Here is a 24908-nt window from a genome sequence, read left to right as displayed (position 1 = left end):
GCTGCAAAGGACTTAAATACAAGATGATGCACGCCACTACCTTTTCTTACAAGAGCATGCAGATATGGAATGCATTACCTACAGCCTGAAAGCAATCAAAGAAACATCTATCTTCCGAAAATCTCTGAAAACATTCTTCTTCAACAAGGCCTACAATGAGAACCTATAACCTCACTAAGTCCACTCAACTATGAACGCACACCTTCTATAATTACCCTAACAACTCCCTTCCTTCCTCCCTCATCCCTTCCTTAATCGCTACACATTACTAACTGTATCCGATATCCTGTTATGACAATGTTACCAAATCTATGTAAGCCACATTGAGCCTGCAAATAGGTGGGGGAATGTGGGATACAAATGCAATAAATAAATAATAATAATAATTTTGGAAATGAGCATTGCAGAATGGTAGGCCTTCCTCCCAAAAGAATCCAAGGTTCTAGAGTCTTTGCCCAGGGGCGCCGAAGCATACTCTCTAGAACTCTTGACCTTCTTAAGGACCAGATCCACTACACCAGAGTCTGCATCAACTCCGGGTCCCCATGGATCCAATACTGGGATTCAATCTTGTTGGGAATGTGGGGATTAGTTAGCGGCTTCGCCCAGTTTGCCAGCAATGTCTTCTTGAGGACATGATGCATGGGTACTGTGGACGATTCCTTAGGTGGCGAAGGATAGTCCAAAAGCTCAAACATTTCAGCCCTTGATTCATCCTCAGTAACCACAGGGAAGGGAATGGCCGTAGACATTTCCCGGACAAAGGCCGCGAAAGATAGACTCTCAGGAGGAGAAAGCTGTCTTTCAAGAGAGGGAGTGGGATCAGAAGGAAGACCGTCAGACTCCTAATCTGAGAAATATCTGATGTCTTCCTCTGCTTCCCACGAGGCCTCACCATCGGTGTCAGACACCAGTTCATGAACCTCTGTCCGAAGCCGTGCCCGCCTCGACTCCGTAGGAACATGGCCATGGTGGAAGCGTCGAGAGGAAGACTCCCGCACCGGTGACGATGGAGCTCCCTCCATCGATGTCGTCTGGGAGTCCGCTTGGGAGGCAGCCGATGCCAGGAGACCTTACCACGGACGAGGGCCCAGCCGTCGCCTCAGTCGTCGGTACCGGCGGCGCAAGCACCCCCCAGTACCGGAGGAGAAGGACGCAACAGCTCTTTCAGGATCCCTGGAAGGATGGCCCTGAGGCTCTCGTTCAGAGCGGCTGTCGAGAGAGGCAAGGAGTCCGGTACCGGCGACGAGCTGCGAATCTGCCCAGGAGGCGGTACTGGGCTGTCCACAGGGGAGCGCATCGACACCTCCTGAATGGAGGGTGAGCGGTCCTCCCGATGTCGACGCTTGGGTGCCGGTGGCACCAGCGACCCAGAGCTCTCGGTTCCACGTCTGGAAGGTGACTGATGACTATGCTTCTTTGCCTTCGCACGAAGCACATCATCGGTACCTCCCGGTATCGAAGAGGAGGATGTCGAATCCAACGTCTCCTGTGGGCCGGGTCCGAAAGAGGTCGATCCCGGGGGGCCTGTACAGCAGGAGCCCTCGAGGCAGGCGGAGACCTACTCGAGGGCTCACCGCCACCAGCAGGGGAATGGACAGCCCTCACCTGCACTCCGGAAGATGAAGCACCCTCCGACGACATCGATACCACCGATGACCTCGGTATAGTAGACGCTGGATCACCGGCTGAAGAGCTGGGTACCGCAGACGTCGACGCACCGGATGATGACCTCGGTACCGAAGACGTTGAAGCACCGGACGAGGCCCTGAACAACAGATTCCACTAGGCCAATCTCGCCGCGTGAGTCCGCTTCTTCAAGAGAAGGCAGAGAGTACAGGCCTGGGGGCGATGCCTGGCCCCCAGACACTGAAAGCACGAAACGTGCCTGTCAGTGAGGGAGATAGTCTGGCTGCACTGGGTGCATTTTTTGAAGCCGCTGGCAGGCTTCGAGCACATGGGCAGAAAAATCACGCCGGCGAAGTCAAAATTCGCGATGATGGCTAATGGCACCAAAAAATTTAGAAAAAACCCGTACAGGCAGCGAAAAAGGCCGTGCCCGACAACGAAAGGAAACTTACAGGAAAAAACTCGACGTAAGGAAAATTTTTTTTTTTTTTTAAACTAAGAGACACACAACAGAAAAAGAAAAAACCGGACACTTCCGAACAGAAGAACGTGGCGAAAAGACGCGAGGGGTCTCCTTGGGGCACAGACCGACCGAAAAACAGCCGTCCTGAGCCGCGGAAAAAAGAAGACTGACGAACATGAGCGCGTTCGGGCGGGAAGCCGGTCGCACATACACATGGTGCATGCGCACGCGAGGGCTAGCAAACACTGTTGCTAGTGAAGATCTCCGATCGGAGGGGCTACCATGGACATCACCCATTCGTGAGAACAAGCAGCCTGCTTGTCCTCGGAGAAATGAAGGCTTCACATCTGGGTGGTGGCATTTGACAGAGCTTGGTGTAGTCATATGAGTATCAAAGATTTGGCAGACTGGATGGGTCCGTCTTTATTTGCCGTCATTTACTATGTTACTATGATTTTGATTTTTATAGAACTTTGTAGTTTCTAAGTCTGCACATATGTAGAACTTAGCACTCTAGCTTCAGTTCTCTGTTCCCTGTGGAGCCCTTCAGACTTCTCTGACTTTGGTGTAATTAATATTTTATGAATAAAGGGGTTTTTCCTCTGTAGAACAGCATCAGGAGAAAGGAGCCTAGTTCTTCATCTGTAGGGTCCTAAGCCTATAGGACTAGCTGCTAATCCTTCCAGATCTATGACCACACTTCCTGCTGGTGGCCATCTTGTTTCCTATTCAGCACAAATATATATCTATATCAAGTAGGTTTAGTAAGATAGGAAGCGGCAGCAGCGTGCTTGGCCCATTCTGAGGGCTGAAGCTAGTATGCAGAGCTTGCTGCCACATTGAGTCACCGAAAACAATAGCAAATGCTTATTAAAACAATAAGAAAAAGGGATTATACACACATATCTAGAGCGCATTCTACAATGTCTAGAATTGATTATGTGTTGATCTCTTGTGAGCTTTTGTTGTCAATAGGAGAAGTCAGGTTAGGGCCTATAATGATATCAGACCAAGCCTGGGTAGACATGCAGATGCAGATAGGTTACCTTGCTCCTTCTGGCGGCTTTTGAAGGTTCCCCTCTTTCCTATATAAGGACAGTCATTTCTTACCTTTTTTACTCTCTAAATGGCAGGATTTTAGGGACAACAATGAAGCCCAGAGGGAGAACCCTGTTCTTTTCTGGGAGTCGGCGAAGGCAGTTCTGTGGGGAGAGATTGTCTCGTATACCAGCTTCCAGAGGAAGGTTTGGCATCGTGAGGTGCTGCGCTTGGAGAGGCGGGTGACATCTCTTTGTAAACAATATGGGGAATATCATTCTTTACAGGTTAAAAAGCAATTATTAGAGACCCAGCAGGCTTTGAGTGAATTATTGCATAGGCATGTTAAGAGATCTTTTGCACACTACAAGTATAAGCTTTACAGACACACAAATAAGAGTGGTTGGCTTTTGGCCAGATTGGTCCACAGAAGTTCGGATCCTAGTAAGATTGCCACACTGAGGGACCCCAGGGTAGGTGTAGCGCATAGTGATGGCGCCATTAATGCCATCTTAAAGGACTTTTTTGAGAAGCTTTATGGCCCCCAGCCCTCAACTCCTCTGGTGGGTATCTTATACTAACAGGTCGACACAGAGGGTGGGGTTGCTCTTGCTCAGGGAAAGGCACTTGAAAAACAATAGGAAGGTACTTGACTCAATTGCTGTTTGGAATGTGGTCATCGAGGAATGCTAGCACTTACTGGGTTTAAACTTCCACTAAATCCTCTGCTTTTTTACAAACAGCTCGTCCAATAAATGCACTTAAACAGTCCCAAACATTGCTTCTCTTAGCCAAAAAGCTTGCCTGTGTGCAGACCAGTCAACATCCCGACTGATACAAGCAGAGTTACTTGATTCACTTTTCCTTTCTAGTTTGATTAACCCAACACAAATCTGCCTCTTCACAAGCTTAACCCCATTCATCCTTTTCTGTTACTCACAATGCTGTATATATCAACAGATGTGTCTGATCGGGTCTAGGTATGTGTACCAACATTATGGGGTTGTAACATTGTTCATTGTACCTGGCCACCTGAGGGAGCCTGGCTGTGCTCTGGTTGTTGGCCAGCTGTGAATGAGGCCTTTCACCAGGCTACAGCTTAGCCCATTGATTCCCAAATGTGGTCCTGGAGTCATCCCAGCCAGTCAAGTTTTCAGGATATCCACAATGAATATTCAAGAGAGATATCTGCATGCAGTAGAGTGGTGCACCTTCATCATTGCATGCAAAACTCTCTTATTGTGGATATCTGAAAACCCAACTGGCTGGGGGTTTCCCCAGGATGGGTTTGAGAACCACTGCCTAGGGATGGAGAGCATGTCTTGGAAGTTCTCTCCCCCCCCCCCCCCCAAAAAAAAAAAAAATAAAAAATTGTATATATTCTTTGAACCCTCCCAATTACATTATTCTTAAATCTAATACATTTACAAGGAAATCAAAGGCAAATCTAGCTCCAAGGAAGAGAACTTCCCAGTGTATGACCAGGGATTGTTTTCACCTGGATTTTTACATCAGGACAAAAAGGTGTACAGCTCAAAGGGGGGGAAAAAGTGGTGGATCTGCATGAATGTTGACTATTCAATTCAAGTTGAGTGGAGGAGTGGCCTAGTGGTTAGGGTGGTGGACTTTGGTCCTGAGGAACTGAGTTCGATTCCCACTTCAGGCACAGGCAGCTCCTTGTGACTCTGGGCAAGTCACTTAACCCTCCATTGCCTGCCGCATTGAGCCTGCCATGAGTGGGAAAGCGCGTGGTACAAATGTAACAAAAAAAAAAAAAAAGTTATACCTCATATAATAGACTGCTGTCTTCAATTGGCTTTGAACATAGACACAAGGCAATGACTAACATAAGATGATGGTGAGAGGTAATTGCTGTCAGTAGGAGTTTGGTGCAATTTAGTTGGTGGTGATTTCTTTAGCTAGAGATGAGTTCACTGCATTATTGATTTGCACTTGAGGTCTGCACAGTGTTAGAGCTTGAAGGTGAGGCTGGTCTCCAGCCAATGAATTCTTAAGTGTAGGAAGTGTGCTATAGTAACATGGCAGGATTTTCGCTAACACCACAAGGGCCACTGTGGTCCAGTGAGTGGAGTTTGATGGTAGTTTTTGCTACAGCTCCAGAGAATACATGTAACATCTGGTTGTGGAGAGCATGAATAATATGATAAGAGTTTTTATAATTTCCATGTTTGTCCTGTTTCAGGGTCAACTCTGCTTTTTAGCATTTCTGTAAAGAGCTATCAGGTTGTTAACTCTTTCACAAAACTTGAGCTCTTCCTGCAATTTTTTGCCTTTGCCAAGACATCTGTGACAAAAAAGAGGGGATGAGCTTGAATGTTGATTTGGTAAATGTCTTAGGATTGTTGGGTGTTGGTGGCATGGAAGTAGTCCTTACTTGGTGCATGATCAACATGGTACCCATGGCCAGTTTCATGTCCTAATTTTGCAAGGATTGTTTTCACTCCTCTGAGCTGCACTGTTTAGCACTTTGGTATACATTAGCAAGTCTATAGTGCTGATGTTGATGGACTTGAAGAAATATATAAGTGGGAAGTTGGTGGTATCCTAGAAACACTAGTCATCTTTTTAGGGACTTTAGTAAAAGAGGAGTGTGACAGCACTGGAAAGAAGCTATTTATCCACATTGTAATGGCATCATAATATTCCTTCCTTTCCAAGATTCTTGAACGTGCCATTCACAGCCGCTGCATTGATTTCCTCTCCTCTCATGCCATCCTCGATCCGCTTCAATTCGGCTTTCGCCCCCTACACTCGACAGAAACAGCACTATCTAAAGTCTGCAATGACCTGTTCCTCGCCAAATCTAAAGGTCACTATTCAATCCTCATCCTCCTCGACCTATCCGCCGCTTTTGACACTGTCAATCACAACCTACTTCTCGACACACTGTCCTCCTTTGGGTTCTAGGGCTCTGTCCTCTCCTGGCTCTCTTGACAAATCCCTCCTTTCAGTACCCTTCTCCACCACCGCCAACTCTAGGCTTCGCCCTTTCTGCCTTGCTTCACCCCATACTTGGAACAAACTCCCTGAGCCCATACGCCGGGCCCCCTCCCTACCCATCTTCAAATCATTGCTCTAAGCCCACCTCTTCAATGTCGCCTTCGGCACCTAATCACTACACCTCCTCTCAGGAAATCTAAACTAGCCCAACTTGACATTTCGTCCTTTAGATTGTAAGCTTTTCTGAGCTTTTCTGAGTCCTTATTTGTTAATTTGTACAGCGCTGCGTAACCCTAGTAGCGCTCTAGAAATGGCTTTATTTGCAGATGATTTACTACTACTACTTTAGTAAATCATCTGCAAATAAAGCCATTCAGATCTTAATCTCCCATAAGCCACCTCTTTACTACCCTCATCCCATAGCAACCACACAGTGGCTCAATACATAACACAAAAAGCCCTGAAGATAGATGACAACCTTGGCCAGGCCCCTGCCTAACTTAAAATGCTCAGACAACTTCCCATTAACTAACACATGGGCCAGTAGCCTACTATACAAGATTTTTTATTATTTGAACAAATTCTTCCCCAAACCCATATTTCCGCAAAGCATACCACAAATTGTCCGAAATGCCTTTTCTATAACAAACTCACCACCAGTGCCCTTCCACCCTTCCTCTGCTCCGCCTCAATCTCTGTCAATGCCCACCTCACATTTATAACCCCCATACCTCCCTGGGACATGGTTGGAAATGGTAAATAGAGAATGGTTGTTTAATCTGTCAAATACCACAATAAGAAGAGGCCATGCCATGAAACTAGTGAACAGCAGATTGGGTGGGATTGGCACTGCGGGAGGAGAAGCCTCAGTCGAAGGCACGATGTGGTGGTCCTTATAAGTACATAAGTGGTGCCATACTGGGACAGACTGAAGGTCCATCAAGCCCAGTATCCTGTTTCCAACAGTAGCCAATCCAGGTCACAAATACCTGGCAAGATCCCCAAAAAATAAAACATTTTATGCTGCTTATCCCATTAATAAGCAGTGGATTTTCCCAAGTCCATTTATTTGATTTGCCAAGAGGGGCTATTTATTGGTGTAAATCCTGGGGGTGGGAGTTATATATGAGGAGGGATGCCATCAGGAGAGGTGAGTATCATCAGAAGGGGGGCCTGCAATCGGGGGGGGGGGGTCACATAGGGAGATGCCATTGAGGGATGATTGTTGTCGGAGGTATCATCAGGGAAAGAGGAGGCTGACATGAGGGAATTTTGGTGGCACAGGAGGCACTGATCAGGGCCTTTTGCAGAGAGAGCAGTGATTTTGAAAGGTGCTTCCCTGCCCCAGGTGGAGAGGAAAACCTTTTATTCCCCACTTGCGGCTTTATAAAATTGCTGTTCCCACTGGATGTGGAGGGCTTGGATATGCAGTTCTGCTCCTGTTTTACAAGCAGCTTTACATTTGGCAGAAGTTCCTGACTTAGATGTGTGAATTAATTTCTGTACATTCTACCTGAAATATGTCGTGATTATGTGCAATTTCAGTAGCAGAGATCAAAATGATTAAGGGGGTGGAATGATTCGCATATGAGGAAAGGCTAAAGAGTTAGGGTTCTTCAGCTTGGAGAAGACAAGGCTGAGGGGAGATGAACTGCTATTAAGGTAATCCTGGGGAAAGGCACTGCTTATCTATAGACATTAGTAGCATAGAATCTTGCTGTTTTATGGGATCCTGTCAGGTACTTGTGACCTGGATTAGATGCTGAGCTACATGGACCTTTGATCTGACCCAGTATGGCTATTCTTATGTTTCTGTGTTTTAACTTGTTTGGTCCTGGGCTCTGTAGGAGAGAGAGAGAGAGAGAGAGAGTGTGTGTATGTGTGTGTGTATTGTGCTTTCTCTCGGGTTTTGAAAACTAAGTAAAAATGCCAAAACTTTGTGTTTTGAAGCTTGATTCCTTAATTGCCACATCTTGTACATGCATGTTTAGAAAATTCACCACTTGCAAATGTAGTGCTGTTGGCAAAATCTGCTGCTTCCATATGTAACTGACAACCTCAAGTGATGCTGCTCTTTTTAGAGAAAAGGCTGTTGCTATTGTACATGTCTCCAAATACATGTGCTTTCCTGCACCAGCATTTACTGCAGCAGGTAAAAGGCTCTTTTTTTATTAATGGCTGTGTAGCAAGTGAACCACTTGCCGCATGACCATTTTTTTTTTGGGGGGGGGGGAGCACTTAAGTGGCGGAAAGGGCTTCAGCGCTAAACCAGTGGTAACTGGGCATCGCATGGCACTGCCCGATTACCACCAGGTATAAGACTATTTTTGTAGTTCCGGAAGTGGCGTGCGCTGGGGGCTGCAACTACCGATAGGCTGCTGATGTAGCCTGGTGGTAGTTCTGGATTAGCGAGTGTTAAGCCCATGTTGTGCTTCGTGAAAGACCCCCTCAGCTCTTAGTGTGTGCTGACAATAGTTTTCTGAATAATTCTTCCTATCTAAGAATAAACTGTTCAGACTGTAACATTTAAGGCACTTTATGTTTAAATTAAGTTTTAAATTTTATACAATCCCATATGGAACAAGAAAAGGATGATTAAAGAAATATAATAGTCATGCATCATATACTTCACCATCATCCTAAAGTCCACAAAGAAAGAAGGAGATAAAGGAAATAAACAAGGAAAAATAAGAGATTTCATTTCCAGAAAAGAGCCCAGTTCCATTTAATGATTCCAAAACCCTCAAACCTTCTTCTGGCCCTTAATAAAGGCATCTAAATGTAAAAGATCAAAGCATACATTGGACTTGTCCTGAAATATCACCTCATATTTACAGGGGTACCATATCCAGCGCACAGGGTCTTTAATTTGACATCACAATTTTCAAAGGATGGAGTGGCCACTTTTTCATTTATTAATGCTCTAGCAGTACTGCTTACTGGGTTTCCTATTTCTTCACAGAGAGAGAGGTGCTCTTTGGAACATTTTTTCTTCATTTCTTTGAAAAACCTTCTAATGTTGGTCAGCAATGATGGATATATTTTTTTTAATTGGAAATCCTCAAGGACTGCAACATGAGGAAAGTGGCACCCAGGCTCCAGCTAGTCTCCACATTATTCACTTTCTTTGTTAGCTGTGAAGAAAAAAAGGGGGGAAAACACCCACAAAAACATTTTTATGACAATACTCATACCTGGGGGCAATTTTCAAACAGTTTGAGGAGTTGCAAAAATATTTCCATTTAAAAATCTGTGTACACATCCTGCATTGTTTCCCTGTGAAAAGCAACATGGTAAAAGTTGGTGTCCTTTACACTTGGTATTTTTATAGATAAGTAGAAAAGTTACTCATGGAAATACAATTCTTCATTTTCAAAGTGATCATCCACCACTTTAAAGAAAAGCCCTCTCATTTACTCAATCCTGAGATTAAGGAGGATTTGCTGATACTGTATAAATGAAATTAAAAGTCAAGATAAAGCTTTACAGACTCATTTAACATGAAGGCATTACCCTAAAAAATTAATCCAGAGTGCATACAAGATAGCGAAATTTCAAAATGAAATCTTTTATTTGACAAACCCAGGAGACAGAGCACTAAGAATCAGTCATCGGTGTTTTGAAACATATTCCTTGGACTGAGAAGGTATTAAATATTTTGAGAAGACATTGGGACATTATTTCTAATTTGCCAGCGTTTATCAATGCACATTTAAGACTAGCGTTCAGTGGGAATCAAAATTTAAAAGAACTAATGAGTCAGATAGAGAGAGAACCAATCAGCAAAGACATACTGTAACAGTGAAGGGAAGACATTTGAGATGTCAGGGGTGTAAAATCTGTGAAGTTACTTTGGAATCAGAGACTTGAAGTCCTGTTTACTAAGCTGGGTGCGCTAGCATTTTTACCGTATGCTAAACGCTAAAGACACCCATATATTCCTATGGCTATCTCTAGCGTTTAGCGCACACTGAAAACACAAGAGCGCCTTACTAAACAGGGCCTTTGGTTTGTCCATCCAATTTCTAATCAAAAAAAATATGCTCTGAAACATGATACCACTTGCACATCTGATCACATGGTGTATTTGATGATCTGCCCATGTTTGTGATGGGAAGACCACGTGCCCTTTAAGAAATCGTCTGACTAAACATAAGTTGTCTGAAACGACAAAGAGAGAAGCTCCGTTAGTAGAGCCTTGTATGTATATGAATCACACGTTTTCAATGCTATAGGTGTGTGATAGATCGAGTGACAGAAAATCAAATAAATCGTTCAAACCTTATTACAAAAGGAACAATTCTGGATTTTTAATTTAAAAACTGAAAAAACAGGTGGATTAAATTCTTTTAAGTCTGCCAAACATTGGTATCGTCAAACCAGAAGTGATGTTATTTTGAAGTTAAAAGGAAGTGGTCCCACAGTCATGTTTAGGGAATCTATGGACACGGAGAAATGAATGCGTGAAAACGCGGGCAAGTACTTTCCATTTTAATCAAGTTAAAAGAAGTTTATAATTGATTCTATGGAATGTGAATGCACAACACTTTGTACTGAATGTTTTTTCAGAGAGTAGGGCTTGGAGTAAAATTTTTTACTTTTTCACTTATTTTTAGAATGATTTGGTACACCTTGAAACAGCCTTTCTGGCAAAACTCTGGCTAGAGTCGGTGTGATTGATAATTTGGAAGCAGAAGAGCACTTTATATTTGAAAGCTAAATGTTGCTCTTAATGAAGTCATGTTCATTTTGGAATCCTTAGAGTGGTTAGTGCAGTGCACTTTAATCTTGGGGAACTGGGTTCGATTCCCACTGCAGCGCCTTGTAGCTCTGGGCAAGTCACTTAATTCTCCATTGCCCCAGGTACAAATAAGTATTTGTATATATTATGTAAACCGCTTTGAATGTAGTTGGAAAAACCACAGACAGGCGATATATCAAGTCCCATTTCCCCTCCCTTAAGAACTGAAGGCTACTGGAGTTGTAACAATTGATTTTGGGAGGGTTTTTTTTATACCTGTGAAGACAATAGACGCTAGTAAATCCTGCCACCTAATAAGGTGTAGAGGAAGGATTCTGAGGCTTTTTCCCTTCCAGATAAATTGTACTCCATGGGTAGATCTTGATAAGTATTTAAAGTACAGCAAGCTGTCAGTTTGAGAGAGTATTTATTTGTTGATTGAACTCTCTCTTTCATCCTCTTGATTATTTGAAACTGTCCTGGCACAAAGGTTATTTCTCTCTGGTTCAATCCTGAGCTAAAGATATGAGAGGAAGTGTTCAGCTGCCCTGAGTGGCAGGCTAGGGCTATTTGGTTTGTGTATTGGCCTTTTTGGGAAGGGTAAATTTAAACCTTTGAGCTCTTGAGTGGGAATATAAACTGAAAAAAAGGCATAAGTATCAATGGATGCGGTTAAAGCACTGCTTGCACTGCACGCGGGCGGTTGATCGACTGTTTGGTATGGCTCCTGAATTGACTGAGTTTTGTATATATACAAGAAGATGAAGACGTGTGTGTGTGTGTGTGGGGGGGGGGGGGGGGGGTTATATCTGTGTTGTGCTTGAGTGAGTTTGGCAGAGGGTCTTCCTGAGCCACATTAGGAAACCTTTTGGACTAAAGTAAGCCAGCCATTGTTAACAGCAGCACTCACTCACTCTATGAGCGAAATAATACACAGACTCTTATAGACCCCTTCAAAAGTTGCAATATTGGGGGCTGGTAGTTGTAATAAATTCTGTACCAAATTGTTCTCTGTTCTCATCTAATCAGCATTTACTTGTCATTCCTCCTCACCTCATTCATATCGTGCCACTGCTGGAAGCAGGATACTGAGCTAAATGGAGCATTGGTCTGACCCAGTATGGCTAGTCTTATGTTCTTATAAGGTTGTTGTGTTGCGATATCTCATTTATATAAAGTACTTCAATACACTGTTTCTTAGATCAATAACATCCATTAACATAACTTTGCTGTGTTACAAATCTTTTCCTGTTTCCGAGTTTTCCCTTTTCACCCCCCCCCCCCCTTTTACACTTGGCAATTTGGCTCCAGATGCTTAATTTCCCCTCTACTCTCCGTTAACTCTGAGAAAGTAGTATTATTGGAGGTTCCAAAGACTATTATGTCGTTCACCTCTTCCCTTCCTCTCCTCCCCCCTCCTCTTAACCCTTTCTCTCCCTTCCTCTCCTCCCTCCCCCCACCCCTGCTCAAGTCAGACAGATGCCCACGTTCTTATCACATCTCTTTACTCCAACACATTAAGTACCAGGCTCCTCCCTCTAGGTGACAAGGTAGCTATATATGCTCTCCAAACTTTTAGGAATAAAATTTTCCGCTTAGCTGAGCGTTTAGCTTCTTTCGCCTCCCACATCATCAATTGGTGCACCAGGTTCCGCCAGTGCCAGTATTTGGGCGTCAGGTCTCCCATCCAGTACTGCAAGATACATTTTCTTGCTAGTAAACAACATTTTTGAAACGACAAGGTGTCCTCCCTTGAGGTCCCCCTAAAGGACTCCGGCACATCCAGGAGCATTTGAACTGGGTTCCCCCCTATCTCCCGCTTCATCAAACGTGACAAAAGGTTAGCTATTCTTCCCCAAAATCCACGAATGTTCCTGCAGCTCCAGAAGGCGTGGTAAAAAGTGTTGTCAGCTTGTTTACACCTTTGACACAGAGATGTCTGCACCCCCCCCCCTCCAAATTTTGCGACCTGAGCTTGAGTGAGATATGCCCTGTGACCAATCCTGTCCCTATCTAGTGATTGTATAAAGTGCTTTAGTTGGCAGTGAGCAAATGTGTTCCCCCTACCAAATGTTGTCAGGGCCTAACAATTGTTCCAGTGTCTTGATCGTACCACCTGCGCCTACAACATCCCCCAAACAACTCAATCCTCTCTCTTCCCATTGACGAAAAGCCGGGTTTTCCATACCTGCCTGAAACATTGGATTTCCCCGTATAGGCAGGAGTTCAGTTACCCCTGTGCCCACTTTCAGACAATTCCCCAGGTACTGCCAGGCATCCCTCAGCGGCTTCAACAACAAGCTATTCCTATATTTCTCCGGGATCTGCATCTTATCTATCTCCAAAAGAGCCTGCATTTTGTAAGGAGCAAAAAATGCCCCCTCCGCTTCTAATGGCGTATAATAATTCGAAACGAATAACCAATCCCTGACGTGCCTTAACATACAAGCCACATTATATAATTTCAAATTGGGTAGGCCAAGCCCGCCTTGATGCCACCCGCCCATGAGCCATTGGTATTTCACTTTTGCTTTCTTATTTGCCCAACAGAAACGCATAACCATCCTATAAAAAGCTCTAAGGTCTTTAGTCAACAGATATAACGGTAGAGTTTGCATGACATATAACCACCTTGGTAAAATCACCATGTGTATAAGGCACAACCTTCCTATCAACGGCAGCTGCAGGGCACTCCAGCTCTTCAATTGCTGCCGAGTCTGGGATAGCAACAATCCAATGTTGAGAGTGTACAAGTCAGACACCCCCGGGGTCAGCAAAACACCCAGGTATCTAAACGAGCCCGTTGCCCACCACAGCGGGAACCACCCTGGCCAGTTCACACGAACACCATATCCAATTGCCATAGCTTCAGATTTCTCCAAGTTGCCCAGAACACTGCCACCAGACTCATATTTGGAAAATCTAAATATGAAAGCGCAAAAACCCTTAAGAGAGAAGCTCTACTGGCTTCCACTTAGGGAACGCATTGCGTTCAAGATCTGCACGATTGTACACAAAATCATTCACGCGGACGCCCCAATCTACATGATAAACCTTGTGGACCTACCTCCAAGAAACGCCACAAGATCATCCCGCAAATTTCTCAACCTACACTTCCCCAGCTGTAAAGGACTAAAATACAAGCAGATGCACGCCACCACCTTCTCCTATATAAGCACGCAATTATGGAATGCATTGCCTACAGACCTGAGAACAATCAACGAAACAACTGTTTTCCACAAATCTCTGAAGATTTATCTCTTCAACAAGGCCTACAATGAGAACCGATAGCCACACTAGTCCCTTTCACAAACCCACTCAGTTAAGAAAGCCCCCCTCCTATAATTACCCTAACCCCACTCCCTTCCTTCCTTCCTTCTTTCTTCCCTCACTTAATTTCTACACAATATTAAATGTATCTGCTATCCTGTAATGACAATGTTTACATATTATGTAAGCAACATTGAGCCTGCAAAAAGGTGGGATAATGTGGGATACAAATGCAATAAATAATAATAATAACCGAAAACCCGAGTAATCCCCAAATTCTTTAAATACTTCCAAGTAAGGCTAAAAGCGTTTCTTCTGGTTTCGTAAGCAGAACTAGTAGATCGTCTGCAAAGGCAGCCAGTTTAAATTTACTCTTTCCAAATGTTACCCCGTGTATAGCTGGATTTGAGTAAATATCTCTAATCAATGGGTCCAAGTACAGTGCAAATAATAAAGGCGACAGCGGGCAGCCCTGCCTCGTCCCCCTCCCTATATCAAAATCCTCTGAGCTGCAGTCATTAACCCTTATTCTCGCTTTCGGGGATGAATAGAGCGTCTCAACCGCCCCGAAAAACCAACCTTCGAATCCATAAGCTTTCATTATGGAAAACAAAAAATCCCAATCAACTCGGTCGAAGGCTTTCTCCACGTCAAAGCTCACCATCAAAGCCGGTTCAGCCTCCATGCCTATCTGCTCGAGTGCTGTTAAAATTCTTCTTAGGTTTTTTTAAGTCAACCACCCTTTAACAAACCCCACCTGCACTTCGTGTATTATTCTTGGCAGTACCCGGCTCATGCGGTTAGCCAATATCTTTGCAAAGATCTTCACCTCGCAATTCAGCAGCGATATGGGACGATACGACTCTGGTAATGTAGCGTCTCATTTTGCTTTGGGAAGCAAAATAATTTGGGCCACATTTAGCTGACTAGGAAGCGCCCTTTTCTCCACCCATCCCTTAAACACTTCGACCAATGTTGGCACTATAGCGTCCCCCATTAATTTATAAAATTCCACCCGGAATCCATCCAGCCCTGGTGCTTTCCCTCTCTGACTATCACCAATTGCCCACTGGACTTCATCTGGGTCTACTGGACTTCATCTGGGTCTATTGGGGCATTTAGTCTTGCCTGTTCTTTATCCGACAGAGCTGGAAGGTCCAGCCCATCTAAATAAAGATTACTCGGAAGATCATCTCCTTTCTTTCCTGCATATAGCTTTTGATAAAAAGCCTTGAAAATTTCTCGGATTTCTAAGTCCGAGTGCCACAGCTTACCAGCTCGGTCCTTCAATGATACTACCATACGAGAAGCTTGCTTCCGCACAATTAACCGAGCCAGCATCTCCCCCCCACTTACTCCCATGTTTGTATAACTAAAACCTATAGTATGCCTGTGATTTCACCTATCTCTCATGGATGAGTGTGTTTAGGGCTACCTGAGTACTCAGAAGTTCTGTCCTCAGCTTTGCGTTCGGGCTTTCCGCAAACTTCTTCCGCAGGACTCTGATTTGATGTTCTAATCTCAAAATCTCATTGTCCCTTGCCCTTTTAAAATGACTTACCTAGCTGATTATTTCCCCACGCATAACTGCTTTGGCTGCCTCCTAGAACAATATGACATCAGAGGTTGAGTGTTCATTGAAATTTTTATACTCGGCCCAGCTAGCCTGCAAACACTCCTGGAAACCCCCAGAATTAGCAAGATAACTAGGGAACGTCCATTGCCGTGACTTAGCTCCCATCCCCAAGGGGCTCCATGTCGCCCAAACTTCAGCATGATCTGAAATTCCATATGGGCCTATCTGAGCCTCTTGCACCTCACCCATCAGTGTGCGTGACATCAGCAGGTAGTCTATCCTCGATTGCGAGTTATGGGCTCTCGACAAATGAGTATAGTCACACTCCTGAGGATGTAAGACTCGCCAAACGTCCAAAAGGCCCAACAGGGAGCAAAAGTTCGGAAGCCCTCTTGATGCCCATAGTGATGGTGTGGGAGTAACTCGAGACCTATCCAACTGGGGGTCCCATGCCATGTTAAAGTCCCCTCCCACAACCAGGGGGACAGAATCTTCCCTTGTTAGGAGGCCTAAAAGTTTCTTATAAAATTTGGCCTCGATCTGGTTTGGAGCATATATGCTTCCTAATAACACCTTTTGCTTCTCCAATACAGCTGTACAAAAGACGTATCTTCCCTCGGGGTCTGTAACAACATTCCCTATCTGCACCGCCACTCCCTTTCAAATCAAAATGGCCACTCCTCCCTTCTTCCCCTTTGCTGGTGTGGCCACACATTCCCCCACCCACCATTTTTGCAACTTAGCATGTTCAGCCTCAGTCAGATGCGTCTCCTGCAAGAAGACCACATCTGCCCGAATCCTTTGTAGATATTTTAGTATTTTAGTATTTTTGAACGTTTCACAGGCCTATACCCCCAACATTCCAGGTAACTATTTTGACCATCTCATGGGATGTGATACAGCCTGATCTGCCACAGATATTCTTTGTTTCCCGGGGGGAGCCACCCCAGCCCATGGCCTCCCCCTTCTTTTCCCTTTTTTGTGTATGTAGTTCACCTTATCAGCAGTAGATATGATTTCTTCTCTCTTTCCCCCGTTCTTACAGGTTTCTGTCAAAGAGATCTTATTCCCTATACCTTCCCATATCCCCTCCCCTCCCCCCCTTTAATCCCCCTTCTTCTTGTTCCTGTAGAACTAGCCACGTTTGACACCCCCCTTATTTATCCCTTTTAACCAGTAACCTTAATCCTTTACACGCAGTATCCCCTTTATTAACCTTTAAACCCCACCTTCTCTTCCTCCCCCCCCTTAGTTTCAAAGCTGTGCATATTCATACGACCTTCAGACATTCCCCCTATAGTATAAATCAGAATTTTTAAACAGTTAATATGATTTAACCAAAATTGCAACTTAAGCAGTATTACTTTCAATTCTCCTTTGGGGCACCTCCCGCCCTTCTTATTGAGCTGAATTTCTCATGTCCAAAGTCATTTCACCCCTTTTAGCAACCTACTAGCTTACCCAGCTCAGTCTTTCTTTCGGGGTAGATGATATTCTGGAGCTCTCCTGCTCCTGCTCCTATGGTGCTCTACCCTAGGAATTATCTACTGTCGCAGCAGAACCACATTTGATATATGCTCCCACCATCCATTGGAATTACTCTAATCTCCGTTAGCTCTCCGCCAGCCGGCATCTGCGTCTTTGTGACTCCTGAGCTTCATGCTCCAACATGTTCTTTGCCTGGTCCTGTTTATTCTGCTTTGTAGCACTTAGTGTCTCAGGCAGTCCCCCAGCTGAGCTCTTCGGTAATTTCCCCAAATCAAGGTTTGCGCCCCACCAATCCTTTTGGAGAGCTATCTCCATTCCTCTGTTCTGCGATATCTCATTTATTAAGTAAGAACCAGACAAAGTTTAGGGAGAAACTCTTGAGAACATAAAGATCTGTTGAAAAAGTACAGAATCTGCTATACATGTTGCTCTTCATCCAAGCACATGGCTAAAGACTGTAACGCAGCCATTAAGTGTACAGAGTGCAATAGTGACCAGCATGTCAGCACCTTACACCCTGACAAGAGTAAGCCTACTTCTACAGGAACCCCAGCCTCAGTGTCCAGCCATGGCGGAGAGAAGGAGGAAGCGCAAAGTCACCACTGAACGCTACTCCAAACCATACACAAGTGTAAGGAGGCAGCCACGGTGGACGGTCATGCACCAAGATATAGGTAGATAAGGTGTATAACCAAAAGAGCAACCAGAAAAGGCAGTAAAGTTGTATTTCATCATAGATGAGCAGAGTAACCACAGTCCCTGGCAAGGACAGAGTTCTTTGACCTATTTGACATCCAAGGAGCTCACTATCCCTAGCACCTGTTCAGGGATGAGAAAAAGAACAGGGAGAAGAGCTAGTGGATACATGATAGAAGCAATGGATGGTAGCAACAAGACCCATCTACCAACTCTTATTGCACGTAATCAGATACCTGATAACAGAGAAGAAATTCTCATACCAGAGGCTGCGCAACACCATCGTCATCTCCAACCTATAGCAGAGTATCTGCAGCCTTTGGACCCAAATGCCAAGATCTTACTCTTGTTGGGAAGAGATGCACCAACCTTGATCACAGTTCATGAGTCATGTGCAGGTCCACCTGACACCCCATATGCCTACTGACTTGCCCCTGGGATGGGTGATAGGTGACGTCTGTCTTAACAGACTGAGGAGACCAAGTGTAGATGACTACAAAACGTTCATCCTGAAAAATGGGTGTACCATCTTGTTCAAGCCTGTCAAACATCTGTACATGAAGACGGTTTACAGTTGGGAAGAACCAGACCCCCAGCTTAACCATTTGTCAGGACACCTCTCTACCAGAGTTAGGAGAACATCTGGGGAAGTCTGTGTTCCAATTAACCAAGGATGATGACAAACCAACTTTTTCAGTACAAGACAGAGTTCTTGAGAATTACGGATAAGGAATTCTACAAGGATGAGTCCAACAGCTGGGTGACTCTGCTGCCATTCAGGACACTCAACACGACTAACCAACAGAGAGCAAGCTCTCTCTCATCTCACTTCATTGCAAAACACTCTGAGGAGGAAACAATAGAAAAATACAGAACTTTACAACATTCATGCAGAACATGCTGGATAATGGCCATGCTGAGCCAGCTCCACCATTAAAAGATAACAAAGAATGTTAGTACTTATCTACCTTTGTGGTGTATCACCCACAAAAACCAGGCCAGATCAAAATTGTGTTTGATTCCAGTGCTCAATTTCAAGGAATCTCACTCAACAATGTGCTGCTTTCTGGGACTGACATGATTAACAATCTATTAGGCTTCTTGATTCGCTTCAGAAAGAGCCCTATCACTATTAAGAGCAGATATCCAGCAAATGTTCTATTACTTTGTTGAAGAAGAAGAAGAAACAAAACAGCAAAGATGACCAACAAAAGCAAAAAAACATAAAAATAAAATATATATATATATATATAAAAAACGTCAAAATTTAAAATTAATCATAAGATATGTATTTAAAAGAAGAATCCATCAAAATCAAAAAATTACTTAAACAAGGCGACACTTTGGATGTAAAAATGAAGAATCAACTTTATTAGCCAAACTGTAGCAGGGAGAAAGGGACTCGACACAGCTGTGTTTCGGCCGTACTGGCCTGCATCAGGAATCTTCTCTGCCGTCTGTTGATTATTAATTCTATCCAAATATAAAAAGAATATGTGTGTCTTACCAATAAACTGAAGCTATAGTGCTCAATTATACTGGAAACAAAGTGGTTGAGCGGATCCTGCTCTGATCTCTGCTCAACCACTTTGTTTCCAGTACAATTGAGCACTATAGCTTCAGTTTATTGGTAAGACACACATATTCTTTTTATATTTGGATAGAATTAATAATCAACAGACGGCAGAGAAGACTCCTGATGCAGGCCAGTACGGCCGAAACACAGCTGTGTCGAGTCCCTTTCTCCCTGCTACAGTTTGGATGTAAAAATGAAGAATCAACTTTATTAGCCAAAGTGTCGCCTTTTTTATGTAATTTTTTGATTTTGATGGATTCATCTTTTAAATACATATCTTATGATTAATTTTAAATTTTGACGTTTTATATATATATATATTTTATTTTTATGTTTTTTGTTTTTTGCTTTTGTTGGTCATCTTTGCTGTTTTGTTTCTTGTTGATTTCCTTGTGAAGACTGGTTTCTTCTGTTTTTTGTACTATTACTTTGTTGTACTCTTAGACTACAGAAACTACTTGAGATTCCTGTGGTACCGTGACAATGACTTCAACCAGGAAGTTGTAGAATACATAATGAGAGTTCACATGTTTGGTAACAGTCCATCACCTGCAGTAGCAACTTTCTAGCTTAGGAGGAAAGCTTAGGAGCCCGGGAAGGTGAGAGAGAATAAGGCACAGATGCCAGACGCTTTGTTGAAAGAGACTTTTACATTGATGATGGTTTGAAATCCTTACCTACTGCAGAAGAGGCCATTGGCTTGCTAAAGAGAACACAAGCAATGCTGGCAGAGGCTAATCTGAGATGTTATAAAATCGCCTCCAACAGTCCAGAAGTAATGAGACCATTTCCTTCAGAGGATCATGCGAAAGATTTAAAAGATCTAGGTCTAAGAGTAGACACCCCTCTGCTTCAGAGAAGCCTTTGATTGCACTGGGATCTAAAAAGAGACATTTTAACCTTTCAAGTCTCCACCCAAGAGACATCATATACACGTAGAGGTGTCTTGTCCACAGTCAACTGTCTGTATGACCCACTGGAGTCTGTGGCGCCAGTCACCATTCAAGGAAGATCCCTAATGAGAGAACATTCTCAAAGTACTGATGAGTGGGATGTTCCATTACCACCAGTAATACAAGAATGGGAGAAATGGAAAGATTCTCTAAAGACTCTTGAACTGCGCATCCACACACTTACATCCCTGCAGCACTCAGTACTGCCCATCACAAAGAGATTTGCATCTTCTCAGATGCTTCTGAAAAGACCATAGCAGCAGTGGCCTACTTGAAAACTACAGACACAGATGAACTAGCTCATGTGGGATTTATCTTTGGAAAAGCCAAGTTAGCACCACAACCCAATCATACCATTCCATGCTTACAACTGGGTGCAGCAGTGCTAGTAATAGAGATAGAAGGAATGATACTAAATGAAATGGACGTTGAAATAGACACAGGCAATTTTTACACCGATAGTAAAGTTGTTCTGGGCTACAATTACAATCAAACCAGGAGATTTTGCATGTACGTCAGCAGCAGAGTTGAACATATATGAAAGTCAACATGACCAGAATAGTGGCATTACGTGCCAACTGACCAAAATCCAGCTGAATGTGCCACCAGAGCTGTGTCAGCATGTCGGCTAATGGAAGCTACGTGCTTGTCAGGACCAGACTTTCTTCTAAAACCTGACAACACACCTCTAGTGACAGAGAACTCCTTTGAACTTATCATGACTGACGCAGAGATCCATCCAGAGATGACTGTTCTTGCTCCTAACATTGTACCTGAAAGCAACTTGGGAGCACATTGTTTCTCGGGTAACACTCAGAAGAGCAATAGCACACCTTATTCATATTGCATCTTCATCTCATCAGTCAGCTGATGAAAGACCCAGCATTTGTCATCACTGGCACATCTGTAGAAAGCCTCACTCAGTAAATGAGATTGTCTGAGCAGAATGTACCATCCTACATTACATCCAACAAGAGGTGTATGTGGAAGAATTCAAATGCATCAGTAGAGGTATGAGCCTTCCAAAGAGTAGCCCACTTCTAAAGTTGAACCCCTTAATTGACAAGGAAGGCCTGCTGAGAGTAGGAGGCCGCCTTACCCAAGCAGAACTAGAGAGAGGTGACAAGAATCCTCTGATTGTCCCAGGTTGGCACCACATAGCAACCTTGCTTGGGCATTACTATCATGAGAAGTTAAATATCAAGGATGACATTTCACAGAGGGAGACATCAGAGCTGCAGGATTATGGATTGTGGGAGCAAAACATAGCATCGTCTCTGTAATACATCAGTGTGTCAAGTGTCATAGACTACGGGGCAAGCAACAAGAACAAAGAATGGCAGATTTGCCAGCAGACCGGGTCAGTACTGAACCACCATTCACCTATGTGGGTCTAGATATCTTTGGACCCTGGTCAGTTGTGATATGATGCACAAGAGATGGAGCATTCAGTAGTAAACTTTGGGCTGTGATTTTTCCCATGTATGAGCATTTGAGCAGTTCACATTGAAGTTATTGAGTCAATGGACACTTCAAGCTTTACTGATGCCTTGCGAAGATTCTTCTCCATCAGAGGTCCAGTTAAGCAGATCTGTACCAACTGTGGAACCAACTTTGTAGGTGCTTGTAGAGAACTGAACATCGCATTCACCAAATTAGACTATTCTGCCATTGAACGATACTTATATGACCAGAAGTGCACCTGGAGCTTCAGTCCTCCTCACTCTTAACATATGGAAGGAGCATGGGAGCGAATGATTGGAATAGCTCGTCGTAACCTTGATGCTAATGCTCTTGGATGCTGATCACCTTTGAAGCTCTGACATAAGCCCCTAATAAACTTGGTTTCATTGGTATTATTATTATTTTTTTGTTACATTTGTACCCCGCGCTTTCCCACTCATGGCAGGCTCAATGTGGCTTACATGGGGCAATGGAGTGTTAAGTGACTTGCCCAGAGTCACAAGGAGCTGCCTGTGCCTGAAGTGGGAATCCAACTCAGTTCCTCAGTTCCCCAGGACCAAAGTCCACCACCCTAACCACTAGGCCACTCCTCCACCGTATTATATCTATGTTATTTGAATGATCTAATGCATAATTATTAGGCGTTTCATTGGTAATATACAGACACTGTATTATATCTATGTTATTTGAAAGGGAAATGGGATTTAATATACCACCTTTCTGTGGTTACAGTCAAAGCGGTTTACATTTTATATAAAGACACTTATTTTGTACTTGGGGCAATGAAAGTGGCTTGTTCAGAGTCACAAGGAGCAGCAGTGGAAATCAAACCCAGTTCCCCTAGTTCTCAGGCCACTGCATGAACCAGTAGGCTACTCCTCCTACACAATGCAGTGCTGTTAAATGTATATATTTTTGATAGTATTTCATGGTAGTCCTATTATTAGGTTTCAATTTGCTGTTTTCATCTCATTTATTGTATTTATATTTGGTCATTTTACTATTGTTATGCTGTTAAAAAAAATTGTAAATTTTATGTTTAACTGTACCAGCTGTACACTACCTTGAGTGAATCTCTTCATAAAGTCAGTTAATAAATCTAAATAAATAAAATTACCAATATGTGGTTGGCAAGATAGCAAATTGCCAACCAGCGTTTAAGCAGGTGCAGCTTTTTCTTGTTAGGACTGGATGGACTGTGTGAGTCTTTATCTGCTGTCATTTACTGTGTTATGGTTTATTATTCTTAATGACATTTGATAAAATCATCTTTAATCACAAAGCAAATCAAGGTGATTCACAATAAAAATTTAAACAGACAGAAAGAAACTCCATAGAATACAGAATAGGTGTCATTAATGTGTTCTGTGTTCTGTGTTAATGGCACGAAAAACCCATGGATAAGAGCTTATTCCAATGCAGGGTATTTGAAAATTGCTCCCATATTATAAAACTCTTTGTAGGCTTTAACATTTTTTAATACCTATTCTGTAAAAGAAATAAATACAGCTGTCTGTGCTCATTTCTTGTATCAAAACTTAGCATCAAATGTGAGAAGTACAGAGTGGCACCTGTCAACCTACCCATGCTTAGAGACAGAAATTGTACTGAACGAACAAGTGAGTGTAAAAAAGAAGACACTTATCAGAGGGATGGGGGAGAGCAGTGCTTGTAAATTCCCCAGCTTGTAAATTCCCCTTGAGTATTCAATAAGCCAGTATCAATTTCCTTTTTTCTACCACCTTATCTTAGGATTAGCTCATTATCAACAGAGCTGTGATATATATGGCTGACCTGTAAAGGGGTGTTTATCTTGAAGCCGAAGCCTTCCTTTAGTAAGGCAGTGATGTAACTGAGGTCCATGCAGAGGAATGGGCTACTGGATGTAAAGCCTTCCATGTGATCACAAACTGAGAGCAAAGAAAAATGTGTTAGAGGTTTAACCAGCTATTTCTTTTGCTCTACTACACAGAAGTGCTTAATCTTAGCCTTATTTTGTTAATATGGCAAATTGGAATTAGCAGAAGATTAATAAGTAAAAACAAAACATATAAGGTGATAACTTTTTGGACTAAGTTGACAAATTTATTGACTAGCTTTTGGCTGAGAAAAGAATGAGTAAAGCAAGATATTATCAGAAAATATATGTGAATCATAAAGTATTCCAATGGTAGCAGCTATTCTGAAAAAGTTACAGGTCACATGGATCATCATGGCTTAACGGGCCAGACACAACAAAGACTTTGCAACCAGCAAGATGTTTTCAAGGTGTTTGTAAACATGTATAAGGGAGAGTCCATATAAAGCACCATTTTGCCTAGGATGCCTAAGTTAGAAAAAGGACATCAAAGTTGTACCATGCAAGTGAAATCCCCCACTCATCAGTTGGTTGCTCATGTGTTTGTTGCCAGCAAATTGACGCTGGCTGCTGCTTGGAAATAACTAACTCTACCAGGCCTGTGATAGGTCTTGCACAAGATGGACTATATCAACTTACTGTCTTAACTAACAGCCTTACGTACTGGAAACTTACTACCATATCATCGCATCTGGGACCCTTATGTACAATGGTCTTCTGGTCCCGGCCCTTCTGTGTTGTTAACGTAGCTGAGATACTAGAGGGTAGTGGTTAAGTTTGGGAAGAGGGTGGGATGGGGGTAAAAGAACAACTGTAACATCATTTAGCAATCTAGTATTTATAATGGAGAAATTGTCCAATTGGTTACTTTGTATTTCATAAAAGTTCAAAAATAAAAGTATATAAAAAGTTGTACCATGCAAGGTTTCCTTTGGTAAAAGTATATAAAGAAGTGCAGGAGTACAAGTGTATTTTCTGGTGAGTGGGAACAGACAATAAGCAGAGAGCAACTTTATGCTCTATGTTCACCAGCACTTACACATATCAGTGCTTGATTTGTATTGGGTCAATATTCAGTAAAATGTCTTGGGAATGACTGGAAATGTCAAGTGCCTGTGGTTTGGAGACAATTCCTCTAATTGCCCCCTAATTCAGCTTCTCCCCACCCTCAGTGATCACTGTTACCACCAGCCCA

At 43.3% G+C, this 24908-nt stretch overlaps 1 protein-coding gene and 1 non-coding gene across 6 annotated transcripts in view; one reads left to right on the top strand and one right to left on the bottom strand.

The window, feature by feature from the left end:
- The first annotated feature begins 5089 nt into the window (after positions 1 to 5089).
- LOC115478265 lies at positions 5090 to 5247 on the top strand. Its single transcript, XR_003943482.1, has one exon. It is a non-coding gene; the product is annotated as a small nucleolar RNA SNORA62/SNORA6 family (small nucleolar RNA).
- Positions 5248 to 9093: 3846 nt separating this feature from the next.
- ENTPD5 (ectonucleoside triphosphate diphosphohydrolase 5 (inactive)) overlaps positions 9094 to 24908 on the bottom strand; it is a 223831-nt gene continuing 208016 nt past the window's right edge. For all 5 annotated transcript variants that reach the window (XM_030213808.1, XM_030213810.1, XM_030213807.1 and 2 more), the window contains 2 exons: positions 23650 to 23765; positions 9094 to 9225 (listed from right to left, as the gene is read on the bottom strand). In XM_030213808.1, coding sequence (XP_030069668.1) covers positions 9139 to 9225; positions 23650 to 23765 — 203 coding nt within the window. In that variant the 3' untranslated portion in view covers positions 9094 to 9138. The remainder of the gene's footprint in view (positions 9226 to 23649; positions 23766 to 24908) is intronic.

Source organism: Microcaecilia unicolor, chromosome 9, assembly GCF_901765095.1.
Source record: "Microcaecilia unicolor chromosome 9, aMicUni1.1, whole genome shotgun sequence".
Lineage (NCBI taxonomy): Eukaryota > Metazoa > Chordata > Amphibia > Gymnophiona > Siphonopidae > Microcaecilia > Microcaecilia unicolor.
This window is presented reverse-complemented; position numbering and strand designations above follow the sequence as displayed.